The sequence below is a fragment of the Phyllostomus discolor genome, chromosome 3, assembly GCF_004126475.2.
Source record: "Phyllostomus discolor isolate MPI-MPIP mPhyDis1 chromosome 3, mPhyDis1.pri.v3, whole genome shotgun sequence".
In the NCBI taxonomy this organism is placed as follows: Eukaryota; Metazoa; Chordata; class Mammalia; order Chiroptera; family Phyllostomidae; genus Phyllostomus; species Phyllostomus discolor.
The window spans coordinates 34,214,443-34,231,975 of record NC_040905.2 but is presented as its reverse complement, the minus strand read 5'-3'; the positions used below and the strand labels follow the sequence as shown (position 1 = coordinate 34,231,975).

General features: G+C 46.2%; 1 protein-coding gene across 3 annotated transcripts in view; it reads right to left on the bottom strand.

Moving 5' to 3' along the window:
• Positions 1-17,474, bottom strand: part of BRD9 (bromodomain containing 9) — a 28,120-nt gene extending 10,646 nt beyond the window's left edge. Inside the window, exons 1-11 of one of the 3 annotated variants that reach the window (XM_028514570.2) lie at positions 17,295-17,474; positions 16,411-16,625; positions 15,964-16,096; positions 14,463-14,523; positions 13,902-14,046; positions 11,542-11,652; positions 10,679-10,854; positions 9,177-9,309; positions 7,271-7,346; positions 5,846-5,947; positions 4,643-4,775 (exon numbers count right to left, since the gene is read on the bottom strand). In XM_028514570.2, coding sequence (XP_028370371.1) covers positions 4,643-4,775; positions 5,846-5,947; positions 7,271-7,346; positions 9,177-9,309; positions 10,679-10,854; positions 11,542-11,652; positions 13,902-14,046; positions 14,463-14,523; positions 15,964-16,096; positions 16,411-16,625; positions 17,295-17,346 — 1,337 coding nt within the window. In that variant the 5' untranslated portion in view covers positions 17,347-17,474. The remainder of the gene's footprint in view (positions 1-4,642; positions 4,776-5,845; positions 5,948-7,270; positions 7,347-9,176; positions 9,310-10,678; positions 10,855-11,541; positions 11,653-13,901; positions 14,047-14,462; positions 14,524-15,963; positions 16,097-16,410; positions 16,626-17,294) is intronic. The other 2 variants (XM_028514589.2, XM_028514578.2) reach the window with 2 other exon arrangements.
• Between the last annotated feature and the right edge of the window lie 59 nt (positions 17,475-17,533).

Genomic DNA, 17,533 nt, shown 5'->3' with positions numbered 1-17,533 from the left:
AATCAAAATAAAACTAACCAAATTTAAAATGAGGCAGAAGAGCCCTGGCTGGCATAGCTCAGTGGATTGAGTGCGGGCTGCGGACCAAAGTGTCGCAGGTTCGATTCCCAGTCAGGGTACATGCCTGGGTTGCAGGCCATGACCCCCAGCAACCGCACATTGATGTTTCTCTCTCTCTCTATCTCCCTTCCTTCCCTCTCTAAAAATAAAATGGGTAAAATATTAAAAAAAAAAAAGGAGGCAGAAGATGGAAAACCCATGGTCCTAGCATCAAAGCCAGGCAAAGGCTCAAAAGGGCTGTCCAGACTTCAAAGACCTTCACACAGAGCGAGGAGGGTTGCTGGTCTGGAAGCAACACCACCAAAGTCTCTGCTAGGAGCATTTTACAACAAACCACCACAAGGACAGTTGAGAAGGGAACTGGCTAGAACACTCACAGCGTCGTCTGGAAGTGCCTCAGGACAAAGCGTCCGGGGAAGGTGGCATGGGGGAGCCCAGCAGGAAGGGGCCCTGACACCAAGGCCAGGACCTGTCTGCCTCCCTTTGTGTGCTGCTCGTGTGCTGTGACTTTCACTATACGGCACACAGAGTCTGCATGCGTTTCAGGAGCATGTACTTGGGGAAGACAAGCTCAGTCCAGCTACATGGTGCTACCTGAAGAAAAGGTGACTGGTGTTCCTGAAGAACTGTGAGCATGCTGCCAGGGAAAACAGGAGTAAAGAGGAGGGTAACCAATTTGTGACACCACCATCTCTTGTAAGGAATTTCCTCCTTGGTTTTTCACTTTTACAAAAAACCTGGGCTAGGTATTCATTTAGTGTATTAGGGGCTGATTTTTAAAAATGTTTTCATATATTCTTTTTCTTTTCAGAATAAAACAAAGATGTAATATGGAAAGATTCCATTTGTTAGAGGCTAACAAAATTATTTTTCCCACAGAAAATTACTAAAATTCTATAAGAGTAACTAGGAAACCAATTCACATACACAGAGAGTTCTCCAGAAACACACTACTACATCTCTTATGTTAATATTACACACACACAGAGGGACAATAAGACAACACAGGCCTCAGAAGACAGCAGACCTGCTGACACCTGCATCTCAGACTTGCAGCCTCAAGGACTGGGAAACAATAAATGTTAGTTGTTTACAGCTCTATCTGTGGGGCTTATTACGCTGCCCAAGCTGACTACTAATGCAGCAAGAACACCACATCTGAATACAACTGCAAAACAAACTCTTACTAAACACACACAGCGGTTACACACACAAAAAGACTTTTTGAGCTACAGCCTAGATCATCACCTCCTTAAAATTGAGACTGAGCTTTCCGCCAGCATGCCACACAAAGGGGAGTGACCACCTAAGAAAGATGGTGTCTGCAGCATACAGAATGACTCAGCCCAGGGATCCTGGCGACTGTCCCTTCAAGTCTTTCCCCAGAGCCACAAACCTCAGACGACCCTTACACAACTCTCATCTACTCTGCCCTCCCTCCACTGGAGCCCAGGATGGAACGTGCTGTACATGACATTTAGGACAAGTTGGTTGCTTGTATTTTCATATATCAAAAAAAATTTTTTTTAAAGATTTTACTTGACCTGGCCTGCAACCCAGGCATGTACCCTGACTGGGAATTGAACCGGCGACCCTTTGGTTCGCAGGCCCATGCTCAATCCACTGAGTTATACCAGCCGGGGCTCATATCTCAAATCCTTGCAAAACTTAGTTATTTCAAAGCCCTATACAGCCCAATATTTACAGCTTCCAATGAAGATGTAAAGGCGTAGGTAAATGCAGTAAATACTTGCAGCCTCCCACAACCACATTGAAAATACAACCAAACTACAGAAAAACCATCATTCAAAACCACCTGAAATCTAGCTGAATGGAAGTCCTACAACTAAAAATATAAAGAAGCAACACTGAGACTGGTAGAGGGTCAGAGATGCAGAATGGGCTGGTCCCATACCCACAAGGAGGGATATCTTGGCTACAGGACGTCACCCTCAAGGAGCAAGGGAAACTAGCCCCATACCAGCCCCTCGCACCAGCCCATGGTTCCAGTGCAGAAGAAAAAGTCCCCATAACTTCTGGCTGTAAAAACCAGCAGGAATTGTGGCTGAGTGAGAATTAGGGCTTCTTGAGTCCTAGGCAGTTCCTCTTAAAGGGCCTGTGCATGGACTTACTCTGACACACTCTGAGTTCCAGTACTGCGACAGCAGCTTGAAAGGCACCAGGTACATACGGAGAGGAACTGAACTGTCTAGCCATCAGGGAGGGAGGCAGCTTTTCACCAAAGAGAAGTGCTGGTAGAGGCCACAGTTCCTTTTCTGAGCCCTTCACCCACAGAACTGGCAAGTGAGTACCATAGCTGAGTCTTCATCAACCTGGCTACCACTGTTTGCCCCATCCTGGTGTTTTCCTGAGATCCCACCTCACCAACTCTTGGGCCAACCCAAGCTGTTTCCAATGCTTTTCCATTATGAGTGGCCTGTCTTGGCTCATGCTTCAGATTTTCCTAAAATCTCTTAAACAAGCAGGATCTGGGCTTGGTGTGCCCTGTACCCCCTCACTAAGTGGCTCCAGGCCCAGCAGCAGTGGCAGCCAGCCTTGATTCGCAGCTTATCCTCTCCTGGGTATGTCTAAGGCCAGCACAGGTAGCAGCCACCTATAGAACGCAGCCCCAGACAGAACACAGATGCTGGCAGAGGTTGGCCTGCACCTCCTGGAAGGCACAAAAGCCAGTGTACCTGGTGGACAGCTTCAGACGACATCAAAGCACCACCCAATCACAACCATAAGCAACACACTCAAGGGGCAGAGTCAGTGGGCACCTGACCCCTGATGAAGTAAGTCCTGCTCCATGGGGTTGGCCCCTGCACAGCTGAACTTCCATGGTGGTCACAGCCAATCCTTGAAGCCGACTGGCCTGGGGCTAAATCACTCCCACTGACGTGCAAATAGCAATGCAGATTCAACTACAAAAGGAAAGTGAACAGAGCCAAAGGGTGCAGAGTCCAACTTGGGTGAACAGGGAGGCTGTGCTACTAGACCCTACAGTACACCTACTACCTACAGTAGGCCACTCTACCAAGCCCAGGAGATGTAGCAGCTCTACCTAATACATGGAAACAAACACAGGGAAGTTGCCAAAATGAGAAGATAAAAAAATGTCCTAAATGAAAGAACAGAAAAAACTCCAGAAAAAGAACTAAACAAAATGGAGACAAGCAAATTACAAAGTTCGAAACAATGGGTACAAGGATGAACTTAGGGGAAGAATAGAGAACTTGGAGAGAATTTCAAAAACATAAAAAAGGACGTGGAAACCATAAAGAACCAGTGAGCCAAGAAAGATACACTAATTGAAATGAATAATTTACTGGGAATCAACAGTGGAATAGATGAAACTGAGAATCAAAATGGCGATTTCGAATAAGGAAACAAAAAAACATCCAATCAGACAGCAAAAAAAGAGAATTTAAAATAATGAGAACAGTATAAGGAGCTGCTGGGACAACTTCAAGTGTACTAACAATCTCATCATGCAGGTGCCAGGAGGAGAGAGAGAGCAAGAAATTGAAAAGCTATGTAGAAAAATAACAGAAAATTTCCCTAACCTGGTGAAGGAACTACACAAGTCCAGGAAGTGCAGAGTCCCCAACAAGATGAAACCAAAAGACGCACACCAAGATATACCATAATTTAAATGCAAAAGGTTAAAAGCAGAGAATCTTAAAAACAACAAGAGAAAAGCAGTTAGTTACCTACAAGGGAGTTCCCATAAGACTGACAGCTAACTTCAAGACAGAAACTTTGCAGGCCTGAAGGACTGGCAAGAAATATTCAAAGTGATGAAAAGCAAAGACCTACAACCAAGGCTATTCTACCCAGCAAAGCTACAACTTAGAATCAAAGGACATATAAAGAGATTCCCATACAAGGAAAAGCTAAAGAAGTTCATCACTACCGAACCAGTATTATAAGAAACGTTAAAGGCTCGTCTTTAAGAAAACAAAAATAAAAATAAAGTGAAATAAATGAACAATAAAATAGCAATAAATACATATCTATCAAAATTAAATCTAAAAAACAAATGACAAGCAGAACAGAAACAGACTCATAGATACAGAGAAGCTTTTGATGATTGCCAGGTGGGATGAGGGTTGAGGAGCTGGGTGTAAAAGGTGAAGGGATTAAGAAGTATAAAATAATAGTAACAGAGTAGTCATGGGGATGGATATAAGGTACTGTATAGGAAATAGTCAATAATATTCTAATAACTATACATGGTGTCAAATGGGAATGAGATTTATGGTATGATCATTCAGTAGGTTGCGTAATGTCTAATCACTGGGGTGTACACCTGAAACTAACATAGTATTGTATGTCAACTGTAATTGAAAAATAAAAAATGATTTAAATGAGGAATTGTGATTGAGTTACCCAAAATTCACAACCAGGCTACAGCAAACCACAAAAGTTGACTGAAAACTACTTGGGAATTTCTGCTATTTGACCTGCTGCCAGTGGCTGTCTCCCCAACAGACGGGCTCTGAAGTGCCTGCTCGGTAGGAAAACGGCCCCTGCTGCAGAGCGAGCAAGGGGCCCGCCTGTGTCTCTGTGCACAGCTTACCTCAGCGCACACTGCACACCCGTCTCGTCTCCGTAGGCAGAATACAGAAGCTCCATTTCGTCTGATTTCAAGTCTCCAAATACAGAATTATTATGCATTGAAAGCGCAGTACTGGCACTTGATAATAATGTGACTAAGAGTGGGAAAAAAGGGAAAACATAAGAAACAGCACATTTACACTCAAATTACATCTGGCATGAGACGAACTCCACCTTTCTCCTTGGGCTGCTCATCCACACTCTTGCACAAGGCACTGCCCTCAGTGGCACACTTTCTTCCCTATGAAATTCTTGCTGAACTACTGACTAGTAGAAGCTTTGGGGCATGAGTAGCGGAATCGCTTCATCACCCTTGTGTTACGTCTGTGGCCAATGGCTACAGAGAATGGTTCAGTGTTTTGTAAAGGAGTGAGTGCAACAAGTAGAAGGGCTTCTTGGTGCCGGCTCTTCTCCCAACCCAGACATTACTGGGAACCTCACCTACAGAGGCTGGCTCATGCTGAGGGGATACAAAGGGAATCGGAGGGTCACTGTCCTGAAGGAGGTACATGCTGGCAACCCTGCACGAATGATGTCAGGGGCTGGGAGGGTTGTGTCCTGGGCACAGAAGGGTGTGAGGAAGCAACCCAGGCCTCTCCACACTGAATGCTGGTAGCACCCCAGTTTACAATCAAAATGTCCCCTGGGAACAAAACAGCCAGAAATACTAACAGACACTCCAAAACAAACCAAAAAGCCAACCACAAATACAAATGCAGCCAATCACCCACACCCTCCCTAATTCTCTCTGGAGAAAGTCATGCACAGCTCTCTCTTGGCTGGAGGCATCATCACCCCTCCTTCCAAATGAATAAAATGTGACAGTTTGTTGGAGGACAGTAAATTTCCGCCACTAGATCACGACCACCTAGCCCCAAGAGTCCTGGCTATCACAGCAGTGGCAGCCCACCCAAGAATGCCACGAAGTACAGGACTGAGACCAATCCATCAGTAAAGAGCAGAAGGCAAAGCAGGAACTTGCCTAATGTCATTTTTATTCCTGTCATTCAAATGGTCTTAATTTTACTATTGGTTTCAAAATCAGAATCTGGATATATTTCTAAAAACAGGTAAGTCAGGAAGATCTTGGAGGAGGAACTGGGGACTCCTTTGCGATGACTCACTGACCTGTGGGTGCTCCTCCCCACACTCCCCACACACTCACCTTTGCTCCTCCTCTCGTCTTTGAAGCCCAGTGTGGTGAAGCTGAAGCCGGGGAGCAACTTGCTGGAGAGTGAGCTCAGGTCCACTGGGTGGGTCTCCTCCTCTGCAAGAATAGCAGGGCTGTGAGTAGGTGGTTAATGGACCCCCCCATCCCACACAGCACCTCGAGCACTCTCTTCACCTCACAGTAGATGTGTCGGAGAGGGCCCAGGGGCTCTCTGTAAAGACCACCTAAAATCGAATTCACAAAAGCCAACTACCCCCATTCTCAAACCTCAACCACACTCCAATTTCACTTTATGACTACCCCAAAGTCAGCATAATGAGAAACTTCTGCTCTCTGACCATGACACTAGAAACACAATTTTCAACTTGACCACTCACTACTTCTAAGGAATGCTGTATGTGTTCTTATAGCAACAGTAGAGCCCCCACCTTTGCATGCTCTCCGACTGCACATTTCCTACACTGAAGCTATCACTCACACACTACTCACGTGACCTGAGCAGGATTCTTCAAATCCCTAATTGGAACCTCTACTTCATGTTCTTTATCTAAGCCACTGATCAACTTGTCTACTCTCTTATAAAGACAGTATGATTCATTCTGGCTAAAGAAGAAACTGATGAGAATTTATACTTTGTATACATCAGAAAATGGAAAATAAAACTGTGTGTCAAGGGCTGGGTGAAATAATGCCACCAGGCATGTCAGGCCCATGGGGGCTGTCCTGCATACATGTGCACATGGCCAAGAAAAGTGCTTCATTCTCTGGGTGTGTGTGCATGCCTGCATATTCAGTTCCAGAGTTTTGCTTTTCTTAAAAAAACAAGCCTTTGAAATCTTTTTGAAGGAGATGAAAAGTATAAAAATGCTTATTAAAGACCACAAAAAAACCCAGTATTTATGCCTTCATCAAGATCTTCCTTGATGCAATTATCAACTTGGGGTTTTTTTCTTCTAAAACTTGTGTTTGAGCTGACAGTTACTTCTTCAAGCTTCGCGAGTAGAGCAGCATTGAGGACTGGTTTTCTGCCAAAGGAGTCATTACTGCATGTGTGAGGTAAATCCTCACAACAGCATCAGGATGTCCAGCCCCAAGCCTGCAGCTCTGTGGAAGTGCAACTCCTGTCCTGCTAGCTGTCCTAGGGACCCTCGGTCAGAGACGGTCTGGCAGCACCTCCACCCCCACGGGATGACCAGCCTCAGTCTGTTTACCACACAAGTGTCGTGGTGAGGGGGGTGGTGTGGGAGCGGGAAATCGAACAGGGCTTGTCGTCTACACTTAACCACTGGCGTCACGCACTCCAATGAAAACACACATCACACACAGGTTAAAAGGTTTTAAAACACTGATCAGAAATAGAGGTTAGCAGAACAGCACAAGGACGAAAAAGGACACTGAGCCCTGAGATGGGCCACCCACCGTCGGCGTCTGGCTCAGCCGTGTTGACCACGCTGTAGAGCAGGTTCCCATCTCCACTCTTCTTCAGATAGCCCATCTGCAAGGAAGCACGCTTGAGTGCACACTCCCCCCTGAAGTGACAGCCCTCAGCTTTTGCAGTTGAGACTTCTATTGAAGCTCCAACAAAATAAAGGCCTAGGAGTATGGCCTAGCTTGGACAATCCTGAAAGGTCACAAAGGTCACTTGTTTCTCTATGAACAAAGGAAAGAGGCCCCTCTCACACCTTTCCCTGGAGTTTAAGACCCACTTGCGAACAAAGTGCACATGAGTGCAATGAAAGAACTCCTTAGAAAAGTTCCTCATTAACACCTTCTAAAAAAGAGCTTTTGAAAGAAAACAATTTACCTAGAAACAGCTTTTTACAATAGGTCAGAAGCCTCAATAAAATGAGCTAGAACAAGACACTGGTCAACAAACATCCTGTTACCAACAAATAGTTCAGGGTCTCCATCTCTAAAGCATGTGGGAGCTATTTCCATTTAAAAACCAACCACCAAACAAGACCAACTTGTCTTCTGCAGGCCATGAAGGGAGTGAGGAAGAGAAGGCACCTTTGTGCTGGTGTGTGTGGGGAGATGGTGGAGAAGGGTGCCCACCTGTTCAGGTGCTGGAGCCCAAGTGGAGGGAACAAATGTCTGAGTGGGAGGAGCAAGCCTGGGAGGGGAACCAGGACCCAAGCTGGGTGACTAGGGCATGGAGGATGGGAGATTAGTTACCCTTGGTCAAATAAGTGTATTAAGGGTAAAAGAAGCCAGGTTTCTCACTGTGAAATTACAAAATTGAAAGGAAGAAAAGGAGAAGCTTGGTGATACTAGACGGCATCAGAGGTTCAGTGTAAAAACATGGTTTTTGGTGAATGTAAACACAGATGTCAGTCTAGGTTCCCTCTAGAAGTCATACATATGTAGTGACCTTTTCTAGCTCTCTCCATTGAGGGCCACACACAGCACCCAGGTCTGGGTTTCTAAACACCATTCTCCACTAAGGAAGCAGGGTTCCTTGGAGAAACAGCAGATTCCATGGCTAAAGTGCAACAGGGGTGCAGACTGGCAGGTCCCATGGAATGACATTGTCAGCCCCACAGGAAACCTCAAACTTTCTAGCAGGCTCAATAAATAAGTAAAACAGGTAAAATTAATCTTAACAGAATTTATATAACCCCAAACATCCAAAATGTTATCATTTCAAAGTACTTTATAATCTGAATTTTACAGACTTAGTAAGAAAAAATTGTAAAGTTCTAGTTCAGACTATCTGTTTAAATATGATTTTGGGCGTATCAGAGCAAACAAAACATATTAGAATTTCACCTGTGTCGTTGTTAGCATGAATAAGAAGTTTAAAACTGCATACGTGACTCACACTATTTCTACCAGATGTGCTGGCCTAGGATGTATTCTTGTGTCAGAGAGGAGATGCTCAAAGGATGGTGTAACCTCCTGATGACCAGCACCCCACTGGACAGGCTCCCTCCCACCAGCCATACCTGCGTCAGACACACGAGTGACTGCAGCAGCACACAAAGATGTGAGTGCACGGGGAGAATTAACCTGCAGCAGAGAAGTCTGGTGGGCTCAGCCTCTGTCAAATGATGGAGGTTAACATAGTCCTGACATAGGCATCTGTCCCTAGAGGACCCCTTACCTCCCAGGAGATGGGGCCAGTGGCTACAATGGCCAGTGAAGAAAAGGTGCTGACTCTGACTATAGCACACACTCCTGAGCTGGACCCTCCAGTGACAAAGGCACCCCATGACAGCAACAGAGCTCGGACTAGACACTTGAAACATCCAGACATTAACCTCTTGACTCTGAGGGCTGTGCCACTGTCCTGGCAGAAAACACACCACCCATCAGGGAGCACTACCTTGCTGCCTGGAAGGAGTCGGTTGATCCTGTCCCGAGCCTCATCGGCAGCGTGCTCCACCAAGGCCAGTACATGTTCTTCCGCTGTGCTGTCAGTCAGGCTGCAAGCATTTCCTTCTGGCTCAAACATGCAGCTACAAGGCAGAAAAACTGCAAAAGTCACCACAAGGCACACGGCATAACCACTTCACCCCTGCCTCGTGGCAGTCAGTCCCTAATGCCCCCAGTCACACAAATACCCAGTAGGAGTTACACCAAGAGTACTTATGCTCTCTTCCCTTTTAGTGCTAACCACAGTAAAATAAGACCCTTTCGTTAAGATGAAGAGTAAGTGTAAACCGAGTAAACTTTCTCTATCAGTTACATTTCAGTTGCTTTAAGAACAGAAGAAACATCACATGACAGAAGCCTCATTGTTAAAGCCTCTTTCAAGATACCATTAGAAAAAGCGGCAAAAATCCTGTGGAGGGTTGAGGAGCTGGTAGCGAGTCAGGGCCAGGAGCACAAGCCTGCTTGCTCACTGGGCTGAAGAACAGCCTTCACCGCAAGGCCCAAGGGATGCCCCAAGCCTTTAGCAGGTCAGCCTCAGGTTCCACATGGAGTTCTTGATTCGAAGAGTTGAAAGGTGCTAGGTGAAGTATCCAAGGGAGGCAGCGTCTGCTGTGGAAGTTTCTAGAAGTAGGTAGGTGGGACACTTCCAAGGAGCCACGGGAGCAAGCCCTGCCTGGGGATGTAATTTAGCCTACAGGAAGCCCTTCCCCTTGTGCAGTTTACAGCTACGGGAGCAGGGAGCTCGGGGAGCGTGGCGAGAAGTGCATGTTGCCATGCATGCTGCCTGCCCAACATGACAGTTTTGTTCCCTGAGCCTGGAACAGGCAAGCCCAGGTCACCAGCATGTGTTCTGCATGTGAGGTTTCTTCAGAAGAAAGGGCCAAAAACTATTCACAAATAGGACACATGTGGGAACAGCAGTGAGCAAAAGGCATGCTGCAGGGCTGAACAAATGGGCTCACTGCGTCAAACCTGGGACAGATCACGTGTGCTTACAGGAGGGGCTGTCTCAGCCCTTACGCCTCCTGTGTCCATTAGCATGACACTGCTCTACTCTAGGACCAGTCACTGTGCTGGCTGTAGGATGCTGGTATGTCCACATGGAGAGAACACAGGTCAGAGAGCAAACTACCACTTCCTGCAGAAATGACAGTGGGGTCCCGTGATCTTCTGATACTTTCCAGTGGTAATGGTGACATACAGTACCCACACACTACGATCACCTGTCTCTCAAGGTGGGCAGGAAAGGATGGTCACATCCTTCTGAACATAGATCTAAGCTTGTGAGGAGCTGTGCTCCTCCCACCATGCTGCACAAGCACTGTACCCCTAAGCTACTCCAGAGACACAGGCAGAAACATAGGCTGGTATCCCTAACCTACTCTCCCCGGGGAGCAACCTGCCTTCCCAAGGTGAGTGTCTGACTCCACAGGCAAGTGCACTTCTCTTTACCTGATGACTTCTCTACTCGGCCTTTTGGATTTCTTGGTAGTTTCTACTTGTACAGGTACAACTTCTGGAACAGGTTCCTCAACAGCTGTGTCTTCATTGCCCAGAAGAGCTGCCTGCTGAGAAAAATCCATGTCCTGCATAAACGACATGCTGCGCTTCAAAGCTAACAGCCGCTCCTAGAATCAGAAAGGACAGAGCAGCACGACTTTACCTCTCCCTCATAGCCAAGGCACCATGACGATGGGATGGGATGGGGATGGCCACAACCTCACCTGGCCTAACAGCTAATCTTCCATGCGGTGCAACAGGAGGTGGTTGTGGGGTCAACACCAAAGGGTGTAGCCAATTAGCTGGCGAGCACTTAGAGCCGGCGGAGGGGAACAGGCCAGAGGGCACAGGGCTGCACCTCACCTACAGGCTCATCAGGGAAAAAGCAGTGGTCCTAGACATGTGGCACATGCAACCTGGCTCCTAAGACAGACCTTAGAAGCCACTCAGGATGGCAGGATGGCCCGGCTGGATTCAGTGAGGCAGCCACACAAATCAAACCCAAAAGGCTGGCTGCAACACAGTGAGAAATTCACCCAGACTTGAGATCAACAGACCCAGAATGTTCTACCCACCCTAAAGGAGATCTTACAGCTAGGGCAGGAACAAGAAGAGAAAGAGGAGAGTGCCTGGAGGAGAGGGACATGGAGAGGACAGCCTGTGGCATCTACCCTAGAGCAGAGGGGTCCATGCCGTGGCCAGTGACGGGAAGATGGAAACATGTCATTCACTGTGAGTGAGTTTCTGTTTAGGCATAAACAACGTAGAGGAGAATTCTCGTTTCTGTAGCTCCTCGGTGTTAGTGGCTTTCTTACTTTGCTCATCATCTTAAAGCCTGCATGAAGGATCTTCTTAGCTAACTTGTAGTACACAGTGTCTGGCCTGTTGTATGTCATTGCATTATCACACATCAGTTTGAAATCTGCCTGAAAAAAAAGAAAACAATTCATCAAGTTTGAAACACCACACAGCAGCAAAGAGTTTAGATTCCTGTCAAAGAGGCCAAAATGAAGAGCTGAAAATTAAGTGAAAACAATTAAATTTGCCTCCTTGATTAAAAAAATAACTTTAAAGCTTTCAGAGAAATTTTCATACTTGTTCACTGATCTCCATTTACAGGAAACAAAGTCTGTACTTTTTTTTGAGCATAATATGTACATTTCATCTGAGGAAGATGATGGCTCCCTCTGCATCCTTCCTGTCTCCAACCCTCTCCCCTCTCTTTGAGAGGCACTCGGGTGTAAACAGGAGCCAGGACTAACAGCTGAGTTAAGTAAAAGTCCAGGGGTGAGCTGAGGGGTAGGCACAGTCAGGTGCTCTATCTCTGGGATTTTTCCATGGAATTTAAAATTTTGTCTACAGTTATCCTAGTTTTATATAGAAGAGAGCTCAAGTAATGTTTTACTAAATAATTTATATTAAAAGTTATTCGAAACATCAGTATTTCAACATCCCAACCAAATTATTTAGCACACAGCTGTCACAGGTGAATTAGACACCTGGATGGACAATGACCAGTGAAGCCACACACCAACAGAGTGTGTGCTATCTGGGGACCTTACCAAGCCACTGTGCCAAAGTCCCCAGGGCTGAGACTGAGGCTATGAAGCCCCCATCCATCACAGGTCCCAACTGTGTTGGGTTCAGAACACTCTCTTGACTTGTGTTTCTCTGACTGGCTTATTTCCCTTAGCATAATGCTCTCCAAGTCCTTAAGACAAGTACCATATGATTTCACTCATATGTAGAATCTAATTAACAAAATAAACTGACAAACAAATAGAGACTCATAGATAAGAGAATAGACTGATAGCCATCAGAGGTGAGAGGGTTGGGGGCTGGGTGAAAAAGGTGAAGGAATTAAGCAAACAAACAAACAAACTCATAGACACAGACAACAGTATGATGATCACCCAAGGGAAGGAGGGGTGAGGGGAGGGAGAAGAGGGTATGGGGGGATAAATGGTAAACGGAGAGAGACTCAATTTGGCACGAACACACAACACAACATACAGATAATGTATTATAAATTGTACACCTGAAACCTGTATAATTTTTTTTTTGAGAAAAAACCATTCTCTTGAGGACAAGAGATGGTATGGACACTGCTCACACCTTGGCTTTGTCACTGGGACAGAGACAAAACTGGGGACCATAGTTAGGAAAGACAGAGAACTGTAGGGCATGGAGACTGATACCATTTGCCCCCTGGAGCACTACTCCTTCCTCCTGCGAAAGTTTTTCCTTTCTCCCGTCTGTAGGTCAGCAAACCCTTTCAGTGATGTCTCCAGTAAATACAGAAAAGCCAAGTTTTTCAGAAGTTAGCAGACCTAAGAAAGGAGCTTAGTGTTGTCTCCTAAATGATACTACTGCCAATGTTGTCAAGCATTCGCTTTGATTCTCCCCCAGGGTGTTGGAACCAATCAACAATTCCTACCTCTCACAGCCAGTACTAAGAAAGAGAGTTAAGAGCTAAGTATTCAGAGGATTTAAGAACTTATTGTTCTAAAAAACTCAAACTCCCAGTTATTATAAGATAAAACTGAGAATTAGGAAAATTACATTTTTAAAAATACCCATTCTGGAACCAGGCCAAATAAGATATAACTTTGCTTGACCTAACATGTCTCATTTAAGCCAGCACCATTAACTTAAAAAGAAAGAAATGCATTTCAAATAGCATGCTAACACACGGGCCAGCTTCTAGACCAGCGATTTTCAAATGGTGTGCCAAAAGAGGCTCACTGATGTGCCGTGAGAATTTTTAAAGCACGCAGTACCTGGCTATGCAGTCAGGAGCATTGACCTCTTTTCCCTTAGTCCATCAAATTAAAAAAATGACAACAGGCAACATAACAACAGCCATCCTGTGTGAATGAATCAAAATTATACCTTTTTTTTGTCAGATAGGCAAAAATACAAAATTTTAGTAATTAGTATACATGGGCCATGTTATAACAAAGATTGAAAATTACTGCTCTAGACCAAAATACAGAGAAAATTACAACCAACCCATTTGCCTGATACTATGTTTGTGAAACATCAACCCAAACACAGAAACACGTGTGAAAACCTGCAAGTAGAAATGACCTACGTCCGATGAATGAAGTGTTTACTGGACATAAACTAATGCAGAGCTTCCTAACAATTATTTTAGGAACTGAAATTAATTTACCTTAAATTCCGTGACTGACTTGTATTCATTGGCCACAATTTTGTCTTTCATTGTGCCAAAATCCATCGGATGTTTTATTATCATTGAGTATCCAGGAGCAATTGCATCCGTGACAGGAAAAGCAAAAAATCCATGAGGATCTTTTCTGAAAACAAAAACACCTTCATTTAAACTGGAAACCCCTAAAACCTAAATTTCTGAATGATATAAAACCCTTCACCATAAAAATTTTAATACAGTTGACCAAAGTTTATTTCTTAAAAATAAAAAATAAAAACTCATGCCCTTTAAAATTGTTGTAGGTATTTTTGGATACACTAGTAATTCCATGACTAGCACCCTGGCTGCAACCACGGCATCTACATCACAGCTCTCTGACCCCCACACTGACAGTCTCTTCCCCGCTCTGCTCTGGAATGGTGCTTGCCTGTTCTGTCAAAATGGGTGTTCCCAGGGTAGGCAAAGTCTCTGCTCCACACACAACAGTGGTGGTGGCAAAAACACCTCATAGAGAAGAACCTAAATGCCCTGAAATGAAAGCTCTTTAGAAACACTCGTTACCTCTGGAGCTGGCGGAGGAAATGCTCTAGCAGTTGCTGAATAGGTGTGCTCTCGTTTTCAGCTGATGATTTAAAAAGGAAAAAAATAAAATTGAACAAAAAGATTTTGAAATCACTTCACTGGAGTGCTTCAATTTCATTGTGCATACTTATTTGTTTCAAGTTCCAAAGCATTTTCATAAGAAGGTTGAAGTAAGAAGTGGATACAAAGGTAAACCAAACTCAGCCTTGGCCCCCCACCAAGTTCAGCTGGGTGTAAAGAGCACCTACACATAGGTCCCCAATCCCTAGTGCCAAAATCCCTTAAACCAACAACATATAGCTATTAGTCATCAATCTATTCCCCTATCACCAATGGGCCTGATACATCACAGATAAGGTATGAAAGTAAGAACAAAGGCTTTGGATATAGTACTTGATGGATTCACTAACTATCATTTTACTTGAGAGTCCTAAACTTCTGGATATGCCTGTTCTTCATGTGTAAAACTGGAATAAGAATACACACTATAGGGGTTATTGTGAGCACTGCAGTTCTTAGCTACATCTCTGGGCACACATGTAAAAACATAATTTTTGGTGAATGTAAACACAGATGCCAGTTTAGGTTCCCTCTAGAAGCTGTATGTCTGTAATGGACTTTCCTAGCTCTGTCCACTGAGGGCTACACCCACCATCTGGACTTTGGTTTCTAAATGCCAATGTCCACTGAGGAACCACGTCTGAAGCACAACAGGAGTGCAGACCAGCAGGTCCCCAACAGCGATGTTCTTCAGAGCGACCAAGAAAAACATCATGTGATCATTAGCTCTTCATGCATAATGCGGGGGGGGGGGGCGGGGGGGAGTACCCGATGCATAACATCAAGGAAACAAGTTAGATTAGATTAAGTTACAATTTACCAGTGACTGTACTAACTTTACAGACATATTTATTCATTTATGAAATGTTATTTGCACCTGACCCATTCTTCCCAACATGCTCAGCAGCCCCAAGACCTACCTGTTCACCATGGCAATGACTCACTCATGGGAGGGTACTGCCAGAAAACAGCACCCCACCACGATTGCAATACTATACTTTCTACCTCCACCAGCAAGAAAAGAATCGCCTGAAAAGCAAGCCTCCTGACCATTTGGAAGCCTCTGAGGGAAGTGACCACACACAGATCAGAGTGTTCCAGAAGCTCTCCTTTGGTAGAGTCAGCACAGCTCCCAGTGTTTCTGAAGTCCTTGAAACACTAGCCTCCTCCCATCTATGATGAGCTTCTTAGCTCATGGGCTTAAAGAAAAACACCAGAAGCAGCACTTGACCAAACCCTGCTCTAGAAGTTCAAAGATGATGGCAAGAACCTCTGATATTTCACACGAGGCCTTGGAAGAGAAAACACCGTTCCTTCCTTCTGTGCTTCCCCAAAAAGCTGAAAGACACAATACCAACCACTGCTTCACAGTAACAAGTTCCAATAGTCCAAGAAAGTCTTTGAAAATGCCAGCACTTGCCTGGTTGGGTCCGGCATGCTCGGACTGGCCGATCGGGGGGCGGCTCCACCTCTACCTTCTTCCCAGGATCAAAGTCATCAGCCTCTCCCTCTGTGTCACAGTGTTCCTTTTCCCGTTTCCGCTTCTTCTCTTCCTATGAGGCAAAGTCAAGGCAGTGAGAGCAATACAAACAGTTTTAAACAAACCTCCTGTTTGTAAGGGAAAACACAAAGCTAAGAGAGAAACACTCTTTCAGAGACTCTTCCCACTCCAGACTCCCACCCTTGCAAAGACCCTTCCCAGGGGTGAGGGGAAAAGTGATGCACAAAGAGCCAGAAGTGAAGCAACTACCTTTGCAGTCTGTTTTGCTACAAACAAAACACCCCCTTTCTTAAGTCTTCTGCACTCCTGCCTGCCGCCTCAGGGGTTTGGGGCCAGGACATGATGGCCACCACCACCCTGTTTTACCTTTCGCTTCCTTCTTTCTTCATCGTCCATATATTTCTCCTTCTCTGACTTTTTCTTTTTCTTTTTCTTCTTTTCTTTATGTCTCTCTCGCTCATGGTCTGACCTATCATCGTAATAACTGGAGTCATGCCCAGATCCAGAGAGTTCAGTCACTTCGCTCCCTCCAACCTTGAGGACCAACTTCAGGGGCTTCTCCAAGGGCTTGTCTGCATAATCTGTAGAGACAGAGACGGTGGCTTCCAGTGCATGCTTAGAGAAAACATCACCCAGGTGGGTGGCATGGCTGGCCAATGTGTGGGTGTTACTGTGGAGGCCCTATAGGACAACTAGCCCTACTAAGGTGGAGCAGAAGAACGCTAAAACCATTAGGGAAAGACGGTGGGGCAAAGCTGAGAGTGGCTGAGTGTTACTTCTGTTTCCTCTCCATTTCCTTCCCCCTCACACTGCATTAACCTCAGAGAGCCTGGGAGAGGGAAAAGCAACAAAACCAGTGGAAGCAACAAGGCCAGGAGCTGGGATCCCGCAGACCGATCCCACATCCCAAAGCCCCAGGCCCTGTTCACCCCCTTGCTTTCTGCCGACGCGTAACGAACTGCAGCTGCAGGACCAGGAACGGGAAAGGAAAGGCGGGAAGACAAACCGCTAAGAACTTCTCCCGGAGACTCAGACACCAGCCAACTCACATGTTTGGCTTTTCTCCAGGATTTCGGAGGTGGACCCGACGGAGCTCGAACCTCCGCCCCCGCGAGCCCGGGACCCCGCCCACCGCAAAAGCCCGCGAGCCCCGGATCCTTAGCGCGTCCCCGGGACCCTCGCCCGTCCGCCCGCCAGCCCGCGCGAATGCCCAACCAGCCCGGCGTCACAAAGCGCGCCCGCTGCCTCACCCTCGTACGACGAGCGCCACTCGGTCTTGTGCTTCTTGTGCTTCTTGCCCATGGCGGTTGTGGGGCAGAGCGCGGAGCGGTGGGCAGCTGCGAAAGCGGACGGAGCGTGGCCGCCGCTACGCGGCCCTGGCTCGCCCCCCGCCTCAGCCTGTGGAGGTCGAGGGGCCGCGCCGGAAGCGGACCTCGCGCCCGGAAGTGGCCCCGCCGCTTGCCGGCAAGAGCGCTTCCGGGTCGGGTGA